General features: G+C 50.8%; 3 protein-coding genes across 5 annotated transcripts in view; 1 reads left to right on the top strand and 2 right to left on the bottom strand.

Moving 5' to 3' along the window:
- Positions 1–818: 818 nt before the first annotated feature.
- Positions 819–5,197, bottom strand: Zacn (zinc activated ion channel). Its single transcript, XM_077801301.1, has 9 exons — positions 5,167–5,197; positions 3,635–3,759; positions 3,441–3,485; positions 3,222–3,328; positions 2,870–3,039; positions 1,995–2,119; positions 1,654–1,864; positions 1,375–1,536; positions 819–1,009 (listed from the first exon to the last, which is right to left on the bottom strand). The coding sequence occupies exons 1-9, from the start codon at positions 5,195–5,197 to the stop codon at positions 819–821; spliced, it is 1,167 nt and encodes a 388-aa protein (XP_077657427.1).
- Positions 5,198–5,339: 142 nt separating this feature from the next.
- Positions 5,340–7,766, bottom strand: Galr2 (galanin receptor 2). The gene is made up of 2 exons (XM_026404871.2): positions 7,402–7,766; positions 5,340–6,117 (listed from the first exon to the last, which is right to left on the bottom strand). The coding sequence occupies exons 1-2, from the start codon at positions 7,764–7,766 to the stop codon at positions 5,340–5,342; spliced, it is 1,143 nt and encodes a 380-aa protein (XP_026260656.2).
- A 6,372-nt stretch (positions 7,767–14,138) lies between these two features.
- The window catches only part of Srp68 (signal recognition particle 68), a 39,522-nt gene continuing 39,318 nt past the window's right edge, over positions 14,139–14,342 (top strand). For 2 of the 3 annotated variants that reach the window (XM_026404817.2, XM_026404816.2), the window contains exon 1: positions 14,139–14,316. In XM_026404817.2, the coding sequence (XP_026260602.2) occupies positions 14,148–14,316 (169 nt within the window). In that variant the 5' untranslated portion in view covers positions 14,139–14,147. The remainder of the gene's footprint in view (positions 14,317–14,342) is intronic. The other variant, XM_026404818.2, reaches the window with a different exon arrangement.

Below are 14,342 nucleotides of genomic sequence, written 5' to 3'. Positions count from 1 at the left end.
CTCTCCCAGAACTCAGGGGCTTTTCCCACCTTCTATGGCTAAGCACAGCTGGAAGGGACTACATAATAGCATCTGAAACAGGAAAGAATGAAGACAGGGTGGTGCCCCCAGCTACCAAGAGTAGGAGGGTAGAACCTAACCCCAGTCTAGTTCAGAACTAGAGATGGAGATCTCCCTTTTAGCTCAGAGATGTGGGTAGAGATCAGAGGAACAGGCCATACCACAGCCAGGAGGCTAGAGAAAAGGCGATCAGGGCTGACCCACTCTTTTGGAGTTAGTGCATGGTCCACTATCCTGAGATCTGGGGAAGTTCCACCTCCCAGGAGTCCCCCAGGTGTTAGGGGGCATGAGTGCTCTCTCTCCATTCCCTCCCAGGAAGTGTTTAGAGGAGTTCTGACCCGCCCTCTGGGGCTAGCCGCTCATATACCTGTCTCCCTGTCCCTGGCATCAGTGAATGGCAGCAGTGGTCACAGAAAGAGCAGTAAGGTTGAGTGTGTGGGGCGAGACACTGGTGGATAATGGCCAGCAGTTCAGGAGCAAAGTATAAAGGATATAAAGTCAGGCCTCACCTACTTAGGATGAGAGTGAACAGTTGGGTTCAATGAAGGCAAACCCTTGAGGTGCACTTGCACTGGGTGATAGGTTTATTTCTCACTCTGCTGCTACACACACACAGGGGCGAGCTCAGGGTGCTCAAGGCCCCCAAGAGTTAAGCAAAGAGCCTTCCCTCTTCCCCCTCTGTCCAGAAACCCTGTCCTTCTCTCCCTCCAGTCTCAGGAAACCACACCTTATCCTAAGGTCTACAGCACTGGGCCCTGTTACAGCCTGGGTGGCCCACCATAAGGGACAGCCTTGCCAGGGGCTGGGTCAGACTTGCATGTTGCCCATATCCATGTTCCAGCAAAGATGAGCTGGCTGCACACCACACTGGTCACATATATGAGGAAGAAGGCATGATCAGCAGCCTCAGCCCAGCTTCTCCTTGACCTCTTTCCTCCGCTGGGGTCTGCTGCGGGGAGAGAGGTAGGGAAAGAAATGGTTCCCAGGGCTCCTTCTCTCAGAGCAGAAGGGTAAACCTTAACAGTTACCAGCTGTATGCCCCCTGCCTTAGATTCTCAACTAATGAAATTTCAAATCTAGCCCCTCCCAGGCTACTTCCAGCAGAGAAAAAACCCTCCTAGAGAGTTCTGCAAGACATGGGGTTTTCTGGGGGATCTGAGGTCACCTGGGCCACTACCCCAGATAGACATGCTTCTTCCCAGGGAGGGCACAGTGGAACCCAGGGACAGTGGTGCCAGCTTCTGCCCTATGGAACCTGCTACCAAAGGCCTCACTCCTCACCACCCTCAAGAAGGGGCCTTAGTGCCTGCCCACCTTCAGAATTAGGCCCCAGGTTCTCCTTTCTCTGCTCTCTTCTTGGGCCTGGGCTGGGGCTACTTTTGTCCCCAAGACTATCCCGAGCTAGCAGCCCAGCCAGCAGCACAGTCTCTATGGTGCTAAGAAAGAGCAGCAGTAGCAGGACTGTGAAGTAGTGAACTGGGAAGGGGAGGGGACAGGAAGTCAGGGGTTTGGCTGGGTAGAGGCTCAGGTATGGGGGAGGGGGGCAGGCCCACTAGAGTCCTACCCAGAGCTAGGGGAGGAAGCAGGCCTTACTGAGCAGTGGGTTGCAGGAAGAGGAGCTGGGCAAGGCCTGCACCAGGGAGGAGTGGAAGACCAGGTAGCCCAGCAGCAATGTCACCTTGTAGGCAATGCGTTCGGTAGCCTGGAGGGGCAAAAGCCCCCCACACACATCAGCTAACAGCAGTGCCTCTCCAGGTACCAGCAGCGATATGATGGACTTGAGTGCTGTGTTCTTCAGGCTCAGCTAGAAGGAAAAAAGCGTTTCCCAGGGGATGGGAGGATAGGCAGCAGAGGGATGGTGTCATGCCTTTGGCTCCTAACCCACTCCCCTTCCCTTGATCAGCCTCTGCCAGTCCCTTCCTGATTCCACTCACCGTCACCTGGAAGCAGGGTACTACCTGCAGGGGCAGGACTTGGGTTTTCAAGTCATGAACCACATATTCCCTCTTGACACTCACAATCTCATTCACCGCATGGGCCCGGAACTCCAGCTCCCTCACTGAAAGGAATGGGGATGGGAATGGTGAACCACCGGGAAGGAGATATCCCTGCCCTGCCCCCCAACCTCTTGAGGGTAGGAATAGAAACAAACTGGAGCCCAGGGTTGATGCAGACATCTGATGACTTTGGGGAGCAGAGATGGAGGAGGAAGTGGTAAGTAGGAGGGCTTGCCAGACATTTTGCAGCACCTCAGATTGTCTTCAGTTAAAGGAAGGGTCTTATCAGATTCACTGATGAGTTTTCATTGTAGAAATAAATGCACTTTGTACCACTTGATGGCAGGGAAGTGATCACAGACTCATCACTGGCCCATCATCTCACACCTGAAATATTAGGGTCTGTGGGCACTGGCTGTGGTCTTTCATAGAGAAGAGAGATGTGAGGGGAGTTAGGAATTCTCTGCCAACTTAGATGCCACCTGTTTGGTCTGTGGATATTTATTATCCAGTTTCCTTCAAAAGTCACAGCAATCTGAGCTTCTGGGCTTGACACAAGTGGCCCAGCCACTGCAGTTGGCCCTGGCTGTTGAGAACAGGTGCTCTGGGGAGGGAAGACTGAAGTGAGCAGGCCCCTGGATGAGGGCAGGGAGAATGAGGGGAGATGGGCTGCTGTCTGGGAGGCACAGGTGAGATGCATTTCCATTCAGCTCCCTTAAGCCAGGGGATAGATTGATCTGAACACAGACCTGTGCTAGAGGTCAGGGTCCCCTCCCCTCTGCCCTCACCCCCAGTCCCCACCCTGACAGCACCAGTGTTGCTAAAAGCGAAGAAGCTGAGGCTGCAGTCGCTCTTGTCTCTGGGGAAGTGGAGGAGCTCAAAGTCGCAGTTGGTCTCTGTGGTGAGAGCCAGGTTAAGCTCCACATGGCCATCTGGGTCTACTCGGGCCTGTGGGTTCTGGTCCTTCCAGTCCACCCAGAGCCTGTGGAGAAAGGTGCACAGAGACCCAGCCCCTTCTTAGACTGGAAGGGAGCGGGGAACTACATTTGGCACTGGCAGCACCAGGTGGGGAATAGCCATCAAGAATGCCTCTGGGCTCTAGGGGGAAGGGGAGGAAGGATGTACACCATGGGTTTCTGGAATGAGAACTTCTGCCTCACTCACGCTTCCCGGATGGTGAGTCCAGGCGTCCAGAGTGATTCACAGGGCATTGTGACTGCATGCCGAGAGTGCGTACTAGCATTCCAGGCCAGGCGAGCATCCAGCCAGGACTGAGGGTACAAGGATACCACTAAGGTCCCATTCACATATACACACCCCCAAGATTAGCTAGTTGATGAAAACCACGATCTTTGTCCCATCTCAGCCAGGATAGGAGCTCACCAGCCTCAGCATCATCATAGAAGACACTGTGTACCGCAGGATGTCCTGGGAGAGGGGAGCAACATGTCACCTCACAGTTTAGGTGCTATGTGACAAAAGAGGCAGGAGACCCAGCACTAGTGGACACTAAGTCCTGCCCCTTCCCCAAATCAGCATTTGGGTCCTGTCCCCTCCCATAGCCAGGTGGCACTTACCACATTAAACACATTGGACACAAACACCTGCACGCTCACTTGCAGGGGTGCACTCCCATTGTTAGGAATCTGGATGGTTTCATGGACCTCTAGGGGTGAGTTGAGGTCAAGGGAGGATGGCCAGGCTGAGGGGTAAAGGTTGAAGTTATTTTGAGGCCCCAATCCCAAAGCTTACTCCCTCCATCTGGCAACTAGACTTACATAGGCTGGATCCTTGGACCCAGGGTGGGATGCTGCTGAGCCCAAGGAAGGCAAGATGGAGCAGGATCCACAGGGACATCATTTGTGGCTCCCTGGAGGACTGGATAGAGCAGCAGGTCCTAAGCTGTGACCTATATTTCAGTCACTTACCTGGGGCCTGAGCAATTTGAGGGAGGCAGCTGCTCTGCTCAAGGACTGGGATCTTGGGCTTAGCAACCCATATGGTTCTGGTTCCGCAAACACCCAAAGACAAAGGCCAGGACCCAGCCCCACCCACCTTGCACCTGCCTAGGCGGCCCTGCCCTGCTCCATTTCCACCACCTGGAACCTATTACCTCATTCAAAGCCTGCCAAAGCGGGTGGGGTAAGCTTAGCACCCCCATCTCTCCCTTACTTGGTTCTTCCACTCAGGGACAACCTTGGCACAGGTCTCTTCTATATTTTGGTGGCTGACAACAACCTGGCTAAACCCTTGTCCAAAGTGGCCTCCTCTCAGCAATGAAATGGGGGCACCTCTGAGTGTCCTTGCCTCTACTTCAATACTGGTCTGACCTTATGTAAAAAGCATTGGCTCACTGGGCCCAGTGGGGCATGCCTGTAATCCCAGTGGCTCCGGAAGCTGAGACAGGAGGATTGTGAGTTCAAAGCCAGCCTCAGCAACTGTGAGGCACTAAGCAGGTGTCAGTGAGAAGTGAGACCCTGGCTAATAAAATACAAAATAGGGTTGGGGATGTGGCTCAGTGGTCGAGTGCCCCTGCATTTAATCCCTGGTACCCCTCCCCCCAAAAAAATAGTGCAATGGCACGAGAACTCTGGGAGTGGAACAAATACAAGGACCAGATAGAGACTAGCTCTTGAGCAATGCTGTGGGGTATTCTAAGGGTAGAGTGGCTAGAGGGTACCCAGAGTAGAACAGGCCAGGGGTGAGACTGACATGCTGGATACCTGATCCTGCCCAGATGCAGCCAGGTAAGGAAATGCCAAAACCAAAAATGGGTAGGCATAGGATTTACTCAAAGGGACCTCAGGAAACTGGATGCAGGTGAGGACCCAATGCATTGCATGAATGCAACCAGGAGTACACATTTTTGCTTGTTATTCACAGACTTTATCCAACTCACTTAAATACTAAGCCTCTGTCTCAGGAATTGGCTGATGGTTCGGAGATCTGTGTACATCTGCAGCCTCAGGATGGTCACTTGTAAAGAGCCTTTGGTAGTCCCTCAATCTCCAGCTTCAGTTAGGGATTTTTTAAAAAATTTAACCAGGCTGCTCTCAGTGCCCATTTCAGGTAGCTCAGCAAAGTATATTGCACCCATATTGCACCTCACAGAGGTCCCAGAGGCTTTTCACACAGGGCATCCTGACTCAGAAATTTGGAGACAGCAGGCATACACTGAACGTGAAATGATTGGCGAGTTTTATTAACAAAAGAGACTCTCCCTACAGTTCCCATCCTCAAACTCCAGCCCTTCAACATCCAAGCCTGTTTCCCGTTGTGCTCTCAGGTCTCATTAACTGTCAGGATGTTGAGGGTCTTTTGGTGCTGGGAAGGGCCAGAGGCTGCACAGCTGGCAAGATCCCGGACAGAGACAGGGAGCCCAGCCACCTCGCTCACATGCGTCAGATCGGTGGACTCACGCTCCAGCACGCTGCCATTGTGGGTGCCAGGTGCCGCAATGCACACGCGACCTGAGGCTTGGCGTGGTGTGCTGTCCAGCAGGCCTGCGAAGATTTTGCGGAAGCCCTTGCGGAAATGCTTGGAGACCAGCGCATAGACGATGGGGTTGACGCAGGAGTTGGCATACGAGACCAGGTGTGAGAAGATGCGCAGCGCATAAGTGGCGCCCGTGAGCGGAAAGTGACCGAACCACACGCAGAGGATAAGCGCGTGGTGGGGCATCCAACAGAGGCAAAAGAGCGCGGCCACAATGACAATCATACGTGTCACCTTGCGCTTGGCGCGTTGGGCACCAGAGCCCGCAGCCACCGGGTCGACGGCGCGCCAGAGGTAGCGCAGAGTGAGAGTGTAGGTCAGTCCAAGAACCAGCACTGGCAACAAGTAGCTGAAGACAAAGGTGCAGAGGTCCATGGCGCGGCGGCGTGGCGCGCTCCATGCTGGGTGGCACACTGTCAGGTTGGCCAGCTGCGACTGGCGGTAGTAGCTCAGGTAGGGCCCAGAGAAGAGCAGCGCCAGCACCCAGATGAGCCCGATGGCTGCCAGCGCGTTTCGAGGCGTGCGCAGCTCGCGGGAGTGCAGCGGATAGCGGATGGCCAGATACCTGGAGGCCAGGTCGAGAAGGAAGACGTCAGGTGAGCCCTTGCACCTCAGGCCCCACGCCTGCTCTCAAGGAAGGTCCCTAAGGCAAGGTTATACCACGTCAGACACTCAGTTAAGCCTCAAAGTGATACAGAGGATGGTAGCCTCAAAGTGGTAGAGAGGGTGGCACACTCCTAAGCCACAATTCTGTTGCTCCCCAGGGCTGTGACCACAGCCATACTCCACGTGGGAGGGCACCCACCAGTTACAGAGAACTTGCTACGGGGCTCTGGGAAGCTGTGATTATTCACTAATGAAGGTGACCTGGGAGGTAGAATCCTGATGCCTGAATCTCTAGAGACAGCTTGAAGAAGACATGTCCTGCAAGGGAAATCCTGAGGGAATCTGGAGCTCTGTGGGTCCCACCAACAGTAGGAACCGGCATACTTAGTGCTAAGTGGAATGGGAGGTGAATGGGGAGTGTGGCCTCACCTCCCTGCTCTTGTGCAGGAGGTCCAGAGGGAGTGAGAGAAAGGGGGAGATATCAGAGTTCCACTGGATTTCTTCCCCAGTTTGAAAGGACACATCCTTTTGAGATTTCAAACTCCACTGAGTCCTGCACTCTCCAAAAGGTGCCTCTCTCACTGTCCTCCTCTGGCTGGGGAGGGAAAGCCCAATGGTGTGCTCCTCTCCCTGACCCTGACCCCCAGTTTAGAGGAAGGGTGCAAGGCAGGCTGGAACTGAACCAGGGACCTTCAGGCAGTTCACTTGAGCTATGGCTTGGGTCCTCAAAAAGGACCCTAGTTCCACAATCTAGATTCAACCCGACTGCTCCAAGCAACCAAATTGTGGCTTTAGATGAAAGCATGGTGGAGGAGTCTGAGGTGGGCATTAAGAGACAGATCAATTGCTTCATGAACAAGATTACCGGCTGGTGACTCTGTGCCAGTTATTTTCGACCTCAATCTCTTCTGTAAATTGGGCACAGAAATCTCTCCCATCCCACCCCCACAGGACTGTTAAGCTCAAGTGAGCTTGATGTGTGAAAATGCTGGGTACCAGGACATGCTGCACAGAGTCAAATTGTCCAGACTTCCAGGCCCCCAGGTGGCACCTGAGAGACAGCACATCTCCCATTCCTAGTCCTCTTCCTCCTCTTCAGCAACTGCTTGTCTTTTGCTGGCTTGGATCTCTTTGAGGCCTGCGTGTCCTCTCACTTCCTCCTAGGTCCTAGGTCCCCAGGTCCTCCTTCTCTCCAGCCCCTGCCCTGATGCCCAACTCTCAAAAACCGCCAGAGTGTGCTCACCTGTCCAGGGAGACGGCAGCTAACGTGAAGCTGCTGGCGTGCATGGTGAGGAAGATGAGAAAGTGCACGGCCTTGCAGAGCAGCGAACCGAACACCCAGCCGTCCAAGGTGTAGATGGTGGCCTGGAAGGGCACGCAGCACAGGATGAAACACAGGTCGGCCACGCCCAGGTTGAGGATAAACAGATTGGTGGTGCTGACAGCCTGGCCGCCTCGCAGCAGCACGGCCAGCACCAGCACGTTGCCCACGGTGCCCACGAGGAAGATGAGAGCGAAGAGCAGGGGCACGAGGACCGCCTCGGGTTGCCAGCCCGTGCCCCCCGTCTGGCTCACGTTCTCGGCCACCCAGTCTCCCAAACCATTCATGTTGTCGCCTAACTCGCAGCTGCCCGGGATCCTGCAGTCGTCTGGGTCTTGGACCGCGCAACGCCCGGTGAGACTCAGTCGAGCTGCAGGCGCCGAGCTGGGGTGCGCTGGAGTTAGGGGGTGGAGCGAAGAACCAAAGGGTGGGATTTTCCCCGCAGAGGCCAGCCGCGAAGGGGAAAGTGGCCGCCAGCCGAGTGGCCGCGCGCTTCCAGGCCCAGGCACCCGCAGTCCACCCCGCTACGGAGAGCGGCACTGCCCAGGTCCCTGCGCCCCAGATCCCAGGCTTAGCTGTTCCAGGCTAAGTCGAAGTACTTGGCTTCGGGGCAGACACAGGACTGGAGGGCGCAACCCTGGGACCTGCGTGCGCCCCACCGCAGCTAGTGCTCGCCCGGGACCCGCGCGCCTCAGCGCTGCCCTGCAGCTTGGAGGGCGCGGAGCACCCTCAAGAGTTCCGAGGGGGATAGGGAACAGGTGACAGGGTATTTGTTTGTTTGTTTCCCTTCTTTTTCCACAGCAAAGTGGGACAGCCGGCCGGGCGCTGCCTGCGTCTGTCCATTTCTCATTCCTGGGAACATCAGTCCTCACCGGAAACCCAGAAAGCAGCTGTGGGAGGCGGAAAGGTTTCTGTAGGAGCTTTGATTACCTTCATCTCACTCTCTTCTTTCGGTCTACACTTTCAAGAAAGCCAATTGGACAGGAAAGGGACATGTAGAAAACAATGGTGCCTCACGTCGGGGGTTGGCACATACCACACACCTCACTCTCTCCTCCTGCCGCACGTAGAATCAGCAGGATGACTCTGGGTACCTATTAACTCCATTGGACTTTTCTTTTCCAATTAAATCCTGTAAATGTTACAGGGGTGGTAACGCAGGCGTGCTTTTGTTCCCAGGGACTCCAGAGGCTGAAGCAGGAGGACCACATGGCCAGCCTGGGCAATTTAACAAGGCCCTCAACAATTTAGGTAGCCTCTGTCTTAAAAAACAAAAAGGGCTGGGGGTGTAGCTGGGTGGTTAAGTGCACCTGGGCTCAATCCCCAGTACAAGCCCCCTGCCCCCAAATCTAGTAAATATTTACTGAACTTCTACTGAATGTCAGCCTCCTTCTGTGTTGCTGGGCCTCCGTTTTCTCAGCTGTAATGTGGAATGGCAACACTGCTTTCTCAGAAAACTCTGGTGAAAATATAGTGAAATGTGTGACTTGAAGCCACTTCTTTAAATCTGAATTAATGAAATATTTAGATCTCCAAAAAGGGGAAACTTTGAGGAAATTCAAAACAGCAGAGTTCCCTGCACCAGCAGCATTTTTCTGTGTGTAGGCTGAGATATCTGTTAAGCATTAGTTTCTGCAACAAGCATTGGTTCCAGTGAATCATTGGTGTTTGTATAGAATATAAGTCTCCCAGTTCCCTAGATCTAAAATTAACTACCTTCTGCTGCTGCACCTTCATTTTTACTTCACCCTCTCCTGCCCTGTTTCTTGGGTCCTAGCCAAGAATATTCTTTTTCCTTTCCCCCAATGATCTCAGACTCTCAGGAAATCAGCTAGGGATTTTTCTTAGTAGGGAGACCTTAGTCTCACTCTGCCAGTCTGCTTACTCATTCAACAGAAAGATGAGGAGGTGAGGGAGCTAGCCAAGCAGACACCTGGGGGAAGAGTATTACAGATAGAGGGGAAAACCAGTGCAAAGTTGCTGAGGCAGGAGAGTGCCTGTGTCTCTAAGGCAAGGATTCTGGTAAAGGAAATTGGCAGAAGAAGTAAGAGGAGGAATTTTTCCCCCTTGGTACTAACTATTGAACCCAGAGGTGCTTTACCACTGAGCCACATCCTCATCCCTTTTTATTTATTTATTCTAAATTATTTTTTAGTTTTAGGTGGACACATTATCTTTATTTTTTTTTTTAAATGTGGTGCTGAGAATCGAACCCAGTGCCTCATGCATGCTAGGCGAGCGCGCTACCACTTGAGCTACATCCCCAGCCCCCTTTTTATTTTTTGAGAAGGGGTCTTGATGAATTGCCCAGGCTGGTTTGGAATTAGCAATCCTCCTGCCTCAGCCCCCTGAGTAGCTGAGATTATAGGTGAGCAATACCATGGTAAAAGAAGGATTTTTTTCCTACTGTAAGAGGTTGTTGTTTTGTTTTGTTTTGTTTTCCCTGTACCAGGAATTGAACCTAGGGGTATTTAATACATCTCCAGCCTTTTTTTTGTTTTTTATTTTGAGAGAGAGTCTTGGTAAACTTCTTAGGGCCTTGCTAAGATGCTAAAGCTGGTCTGGCACTTACCGTCCTTCTGCCTCAGCCTCTGGAGTCCCTGCACTACAGACTGCACCACCATGCCTGGTAGGATTGGGACCTTCAGTCTAGTAAAATGAGGAGGCAGTGCAGGATTTTTACTAGAGGACTAACATTATCTGAGCTTTGTTCTTGTTTTGTTTTTGTGGTCCTGGGCATTGACCCCAGGAGTACCCTCCAACTGAACTACATTCCCAGCCCATTTTATTTTTTATTTCGAATCAGGGCTGACTAAAGTTGCCCAGATTGGCCTTGAACTTTCAATTCTCCTGCCTCAGCTTTCCAGTTGCTGGAATTACAGGCACAAATCACTGTTCCTGGCGCATAACCTTTTTTTTGTAACAGCTTTATTAAAATAAAATTCACATCATACCATTTTCCCATGTAAAGGATTTATTTGGTTCACAGTTATGCAACAAGCACTACAATCATTCCTCCCCACCAAAAGAAGTCCCTGCCCTTTACCAGTGGGCCTCACTTTCCCTTTTCCATCCCCCCAGGCCTAGGTCACCACTAATCTACTTTCTGTCTCTAAAACATTGCCTGTTCCTGGCGTTTCATACAAACAGACCATACAATATGTGGCCTTTTGTGCCTTGCTTCTTTCACTTAGAATAATGTTTTCAAGGTTCATCTATGTTATAGCATCATCAGTACTTCTTTCCTTTCTATGGCCAAATAATATTCCATGGCATGATTTTAGCACATTCTATTTTCCATTTATTTGCTGATAGGCATGTAGCCATTATTTATTTATTTATTTATTTACTGGTACCAGGGTTTGAACCCAGAGATGCTCAACCACTGACCCATATCCCCAGCTCCCCCCTCCCTTTTAAAAATATTTATTTTTTAGTTGTAGTTGGACACAATACCTTTATTTTATTTATTTTTATGTGGTGCTGAGAATTGAACCCAGGGCTGTGCTAGGTGAGCGTTCTACTGCTTAGCCACAACCTCAGCCCGCCCAGCCCTTTTTAAAATATTTTAGACACAGGGTCTTGCTGAGTTGCTTAGGGCCTCGCTAAGTTGTTGAGGCAGGCTTTGAACTCCCAGGCCTCCTGCCTCCACCTCCCCAGCTGCTGGGATTACAGGCATGTGCCACTGCATCCGGCTAGCCATTTATTTTTAAAATCAAACAATTTATTGTTATTTTTGTGGTGCTGGGGCCTTGAACATGCTAAGCAAATGCTCTACCACTGAGCAATATCCCCAATCCTAAAAGAAATATTTTTAGAGCTGGGGTTGTGGCTTAGTGGTAGAGTGCTCACCTAGCATGCGTGAGGCACTGGGTTCAATCCTCAGCACCACATAAAAATGAAATAAATATATTATGTGTCCACCTACAATTAAAAAATAAATATTTAAAAAATATTTTAAATTGTGGTTAAATACACTTTACATAAATTTAATACTTTAACCTCTCTTTTTATTGGCACTGGGGATTAAACCGAGGGGCACTCTGCCACTGAGCCACATCCCCAGTCCTTTTTATTTTTTATTTTATTTTTTTTTTTAAAGAGAGAGTGAGAGAGGAGAGAGAGAGATAGAGAGAGAGAATTTTTAATATTTATTTTTTAGTTCTTGGCGGTCACAACATCTTTGTTGGTATGTGGTGCTGAGGATCGAACCCGGGCCGCACGCATGCCAGACGAGCGCGCTACCGCTTGAGCCACATCCCCAGCCCCTTTTTTATTTTTTATATTATGACAGGGTTTCACTAAAATGCTGAGGGTCTGGCTAAGTTGCTGAGAATGGCCTCAAACTTGCAATCCTCGTATGTCAGTCTCCCCAGTCACTGGGATTACAGGTGTGGGCTACTGCACCTGGCTCACTTTACCATTTTTAAATGTATAGTTTTCAGTAGTATGTTCACATTGTTTCAGCCAATCTCCAGAACTCAGTTCATTTTTGCAGAACTGAAACTCATTACACAACACCCCATTTCTTTCCCTCCCCAGACACACAAAAAAACCATTATCCTACTGTGTCTAAGAATTTTCCTATTCTAGGTACCTCTGATAAATGGGATTCTTTTGTGACAGGCTAACTTAGTATACTATTCTTAAGGTTCATCTATATTGTAGCATATATCAGAATTTTACTCCTTTTTAAGATTGAGTAATATTCCATTGTATGGATACACCACATGTTATCCTTCAAAGGACAATGGATTGTTTCCATCTTGTGTCTACTGTGAATAGTGCCGCTATGGACGCGGATGTACAAGTATCTCATCTGGAACCTGCTATCAATCCTTTGGAATGTATACCCAGAGTGGACTTGCCAGAGCATATGGCAATTCTACTTTTAATTCGTGCAGAGCCTCCACACTGTATTTCACAGTGGTACCATTCTATTAGTTTTTATCGTTATTGTTGGTGCTGGGGATTGAACCAAGGGGTGTTTTAGCACTGAGCTCCATCCTCAAACCTTTTTATTTTATTTTTTTTTTTAGAGAGAGAGAGAGAGAGAGAGTTTTTAATATTTTTTAGTTCTGGGCGGACACAACATCTTCGTTGGTATGTGGTGCTGAGGATCGAACCCGGGCCGCACACATGCCAGGTGAGCGCGCTAGCGCTTGAGCCACATCCCCAGCCCTATTTTTTTATTTTATTATGGTTAAATACACAATTTAGAGTCTCACTAAATTGCCTAAATTGGCCTTAAATTTCCTATCCTTCTGCCTCAGCCTCCCCCAGTTTCTGGGATTACAGGTGTGCACCAGTGCACATGGCAGAGAAGAGGCTTACTTTGAAAAGTCAATTTAACTTATTTATTTATTTATTTAGGGATGCTGGGGATTGAACCCTCTGGGGCTTTACCACTGAGCTACATTCTTTTTTTTTTTTTTAAAGAGAGAGAGAAAGAGAGAGAGAGAGAATTTTTTAATATTTATTTTTTATTTTTTGGTGGACACAACATCTTTGTTTGTATGTGGTGCTGAGGATCGAACCCGGGCTGCACGCATGCCAGGTGAGTGCGCTACCACTTGAGCCACATCCCCAGCCCTGAGCTCCACTCTTTTTTGAGACAGGGTCTCGCTGAGTTGCTGAGGCTGGTCTCGAACTTGCAATCCTCCTGTCTCAGCCTCCAAAGTTGCTAGGATTTCAGGTGTATGCCACCACATCCAGTGTCAATTTTATTTATTTATTTATTTATTTATTTATTTATTTATTTATTTATTTGAGACAGGGTCTCACTTTACTACCCAAGCTGGCCTCTAACTCTTGAGCTCAAGCAACACACCTGCTTCAGCCTCCGAATTAACTGGGGCTACCAGCAGGCACCACCGCATCTGGCCATTTTAATTTTTAAAACATCCATTTTAATGGGTTATCCTCCTTTCATCAATTTAGAGGGAGATTACATCACTTGCCTAATATTTCCCGAGCAGAAATGATGGAGCAGGGATGGGAGTCTGCAGATTTAGACTCCAGAAACTGCAGTGCCCCACTGTAGAGCAGATTCTTATCCTCCCACGTCTCAGCACTCTCGGTCCCTGGATTCGTCGCCCCACAATCCTGAGAATGCCACAGGTCCAAGCCGCCTGAGAAAGTCCCCATCGGGACACAGACTGCTGAGTGCGCCACCTTCCTCCAGCCATTGCTCTCACCGTTCGCCCCAGAGAAAAGCCCAGAAGCGGTCCCTTACTATCGGGTTGCTTCGGAACAAGGAACCCCTATCTCCTAAATTCCCATTTAGGCAGAGCGCTCGGAATCAAAAATTCTTAGTCCCGCGCTTTCTGATGTGCGGGACGTGGAGTCCGATCCCCCTTGCAGAAATGCAGGAAGTGGTCATCCATCGACGTTCTTCCCATCCCTGGTGGACCAGAAGTGGGACTGTCCTGGAAAAAACCTCAGCAGCCAAGGTGCCGCAGGGGTTGCGCACCTCCAAGCTCTCCCGTCACGATTCACCAGCCCGGGGAAAGCCCAGCTACGCGCAGGCGCGCCCCAACAAGCGCACGAAGGGGCGTCCGCGGCGGAGTCCGCCTCTATCCCATCAGCCCCACCGGCCAGGTGCCGCTCTTTCCCGCTGGGTCGTCTCGCCTCCCCTATCCCGTCCTGCTCTGCGGCGCAGGGGCAAGATGGCGGCTGAGAAGCAAGTCCCGGGTGGCGGTAGCGGCGGCGGCGGTGGAGGTAGCACCGGTAGCAGCGGTGGACGCGGTGCCGGAGGAGAGGAAAATAAAGAAAACGAACGCCCTTCAGCTGGATCGAAGGCAAACAAGGAGTTCGGGGATAGCCTGAGTTTGGAGAGTATCCTAGAATAATGGCCTAACTCG

Source organism: Urocitellus parryii, chromosome 7 (assembly GCF_045843805.1).
Source record: "Urocitellus parryii isolate mUroPar1 chromosome 7, mUroPar1.hap1, whole genome shotgun sequence".
NCBI classification, from domain to species: Eukaryota; Metazoa; Chordata; class Mammalia; order Rodentia; family Sciuridae; genus Urocitellus; species Urocitellus parryii.
The sequence above is the reverse complement of the archived record's forward strand: the minus strand, read 5'-3'. Positions and strand labels throughout refer to the sequence as shown.

Excerpts from the sequence above, each read along its gene's own strand:
- Zacn (XM_077801301.1), bottom strand. The coding sequence starts at position 5,197 with ATGCCCTGTGTGAAAAGCCTCTGGGACCTCT. Across the intron at positions 3,760-5,166 it reads GAAAAGCCTCTGGGACCTCT|CCTGGCCATCCTCCCTTGAC; the intron begins GTGAGGTGCAAT and ends TTTACCCCTCAG. Across the intron at positions 3,329-3,440 it reads CTATGATGATGCTGAGGCTG|TCCTGGCTGGATGCTCGCCT; the intron begins GTGAGCTCCTAT and ends TTGTACCCTCAG.
- Galr2 (XM_026404871.2), bottom strand. The coding sequence starts at position 7,766 with ATGAATGGTTTGGGAGACTGGGTGGCCGAGAACGTGAGCCAGACGGGG. Across the intron at positions 6,118-7,401 it reads GCTGCCGTCTCCCTGGACAG|GTATCTGGCCATCCGCTATC; the intron begins GTGAGCACACTC and ends CCTGGCCTCCAG.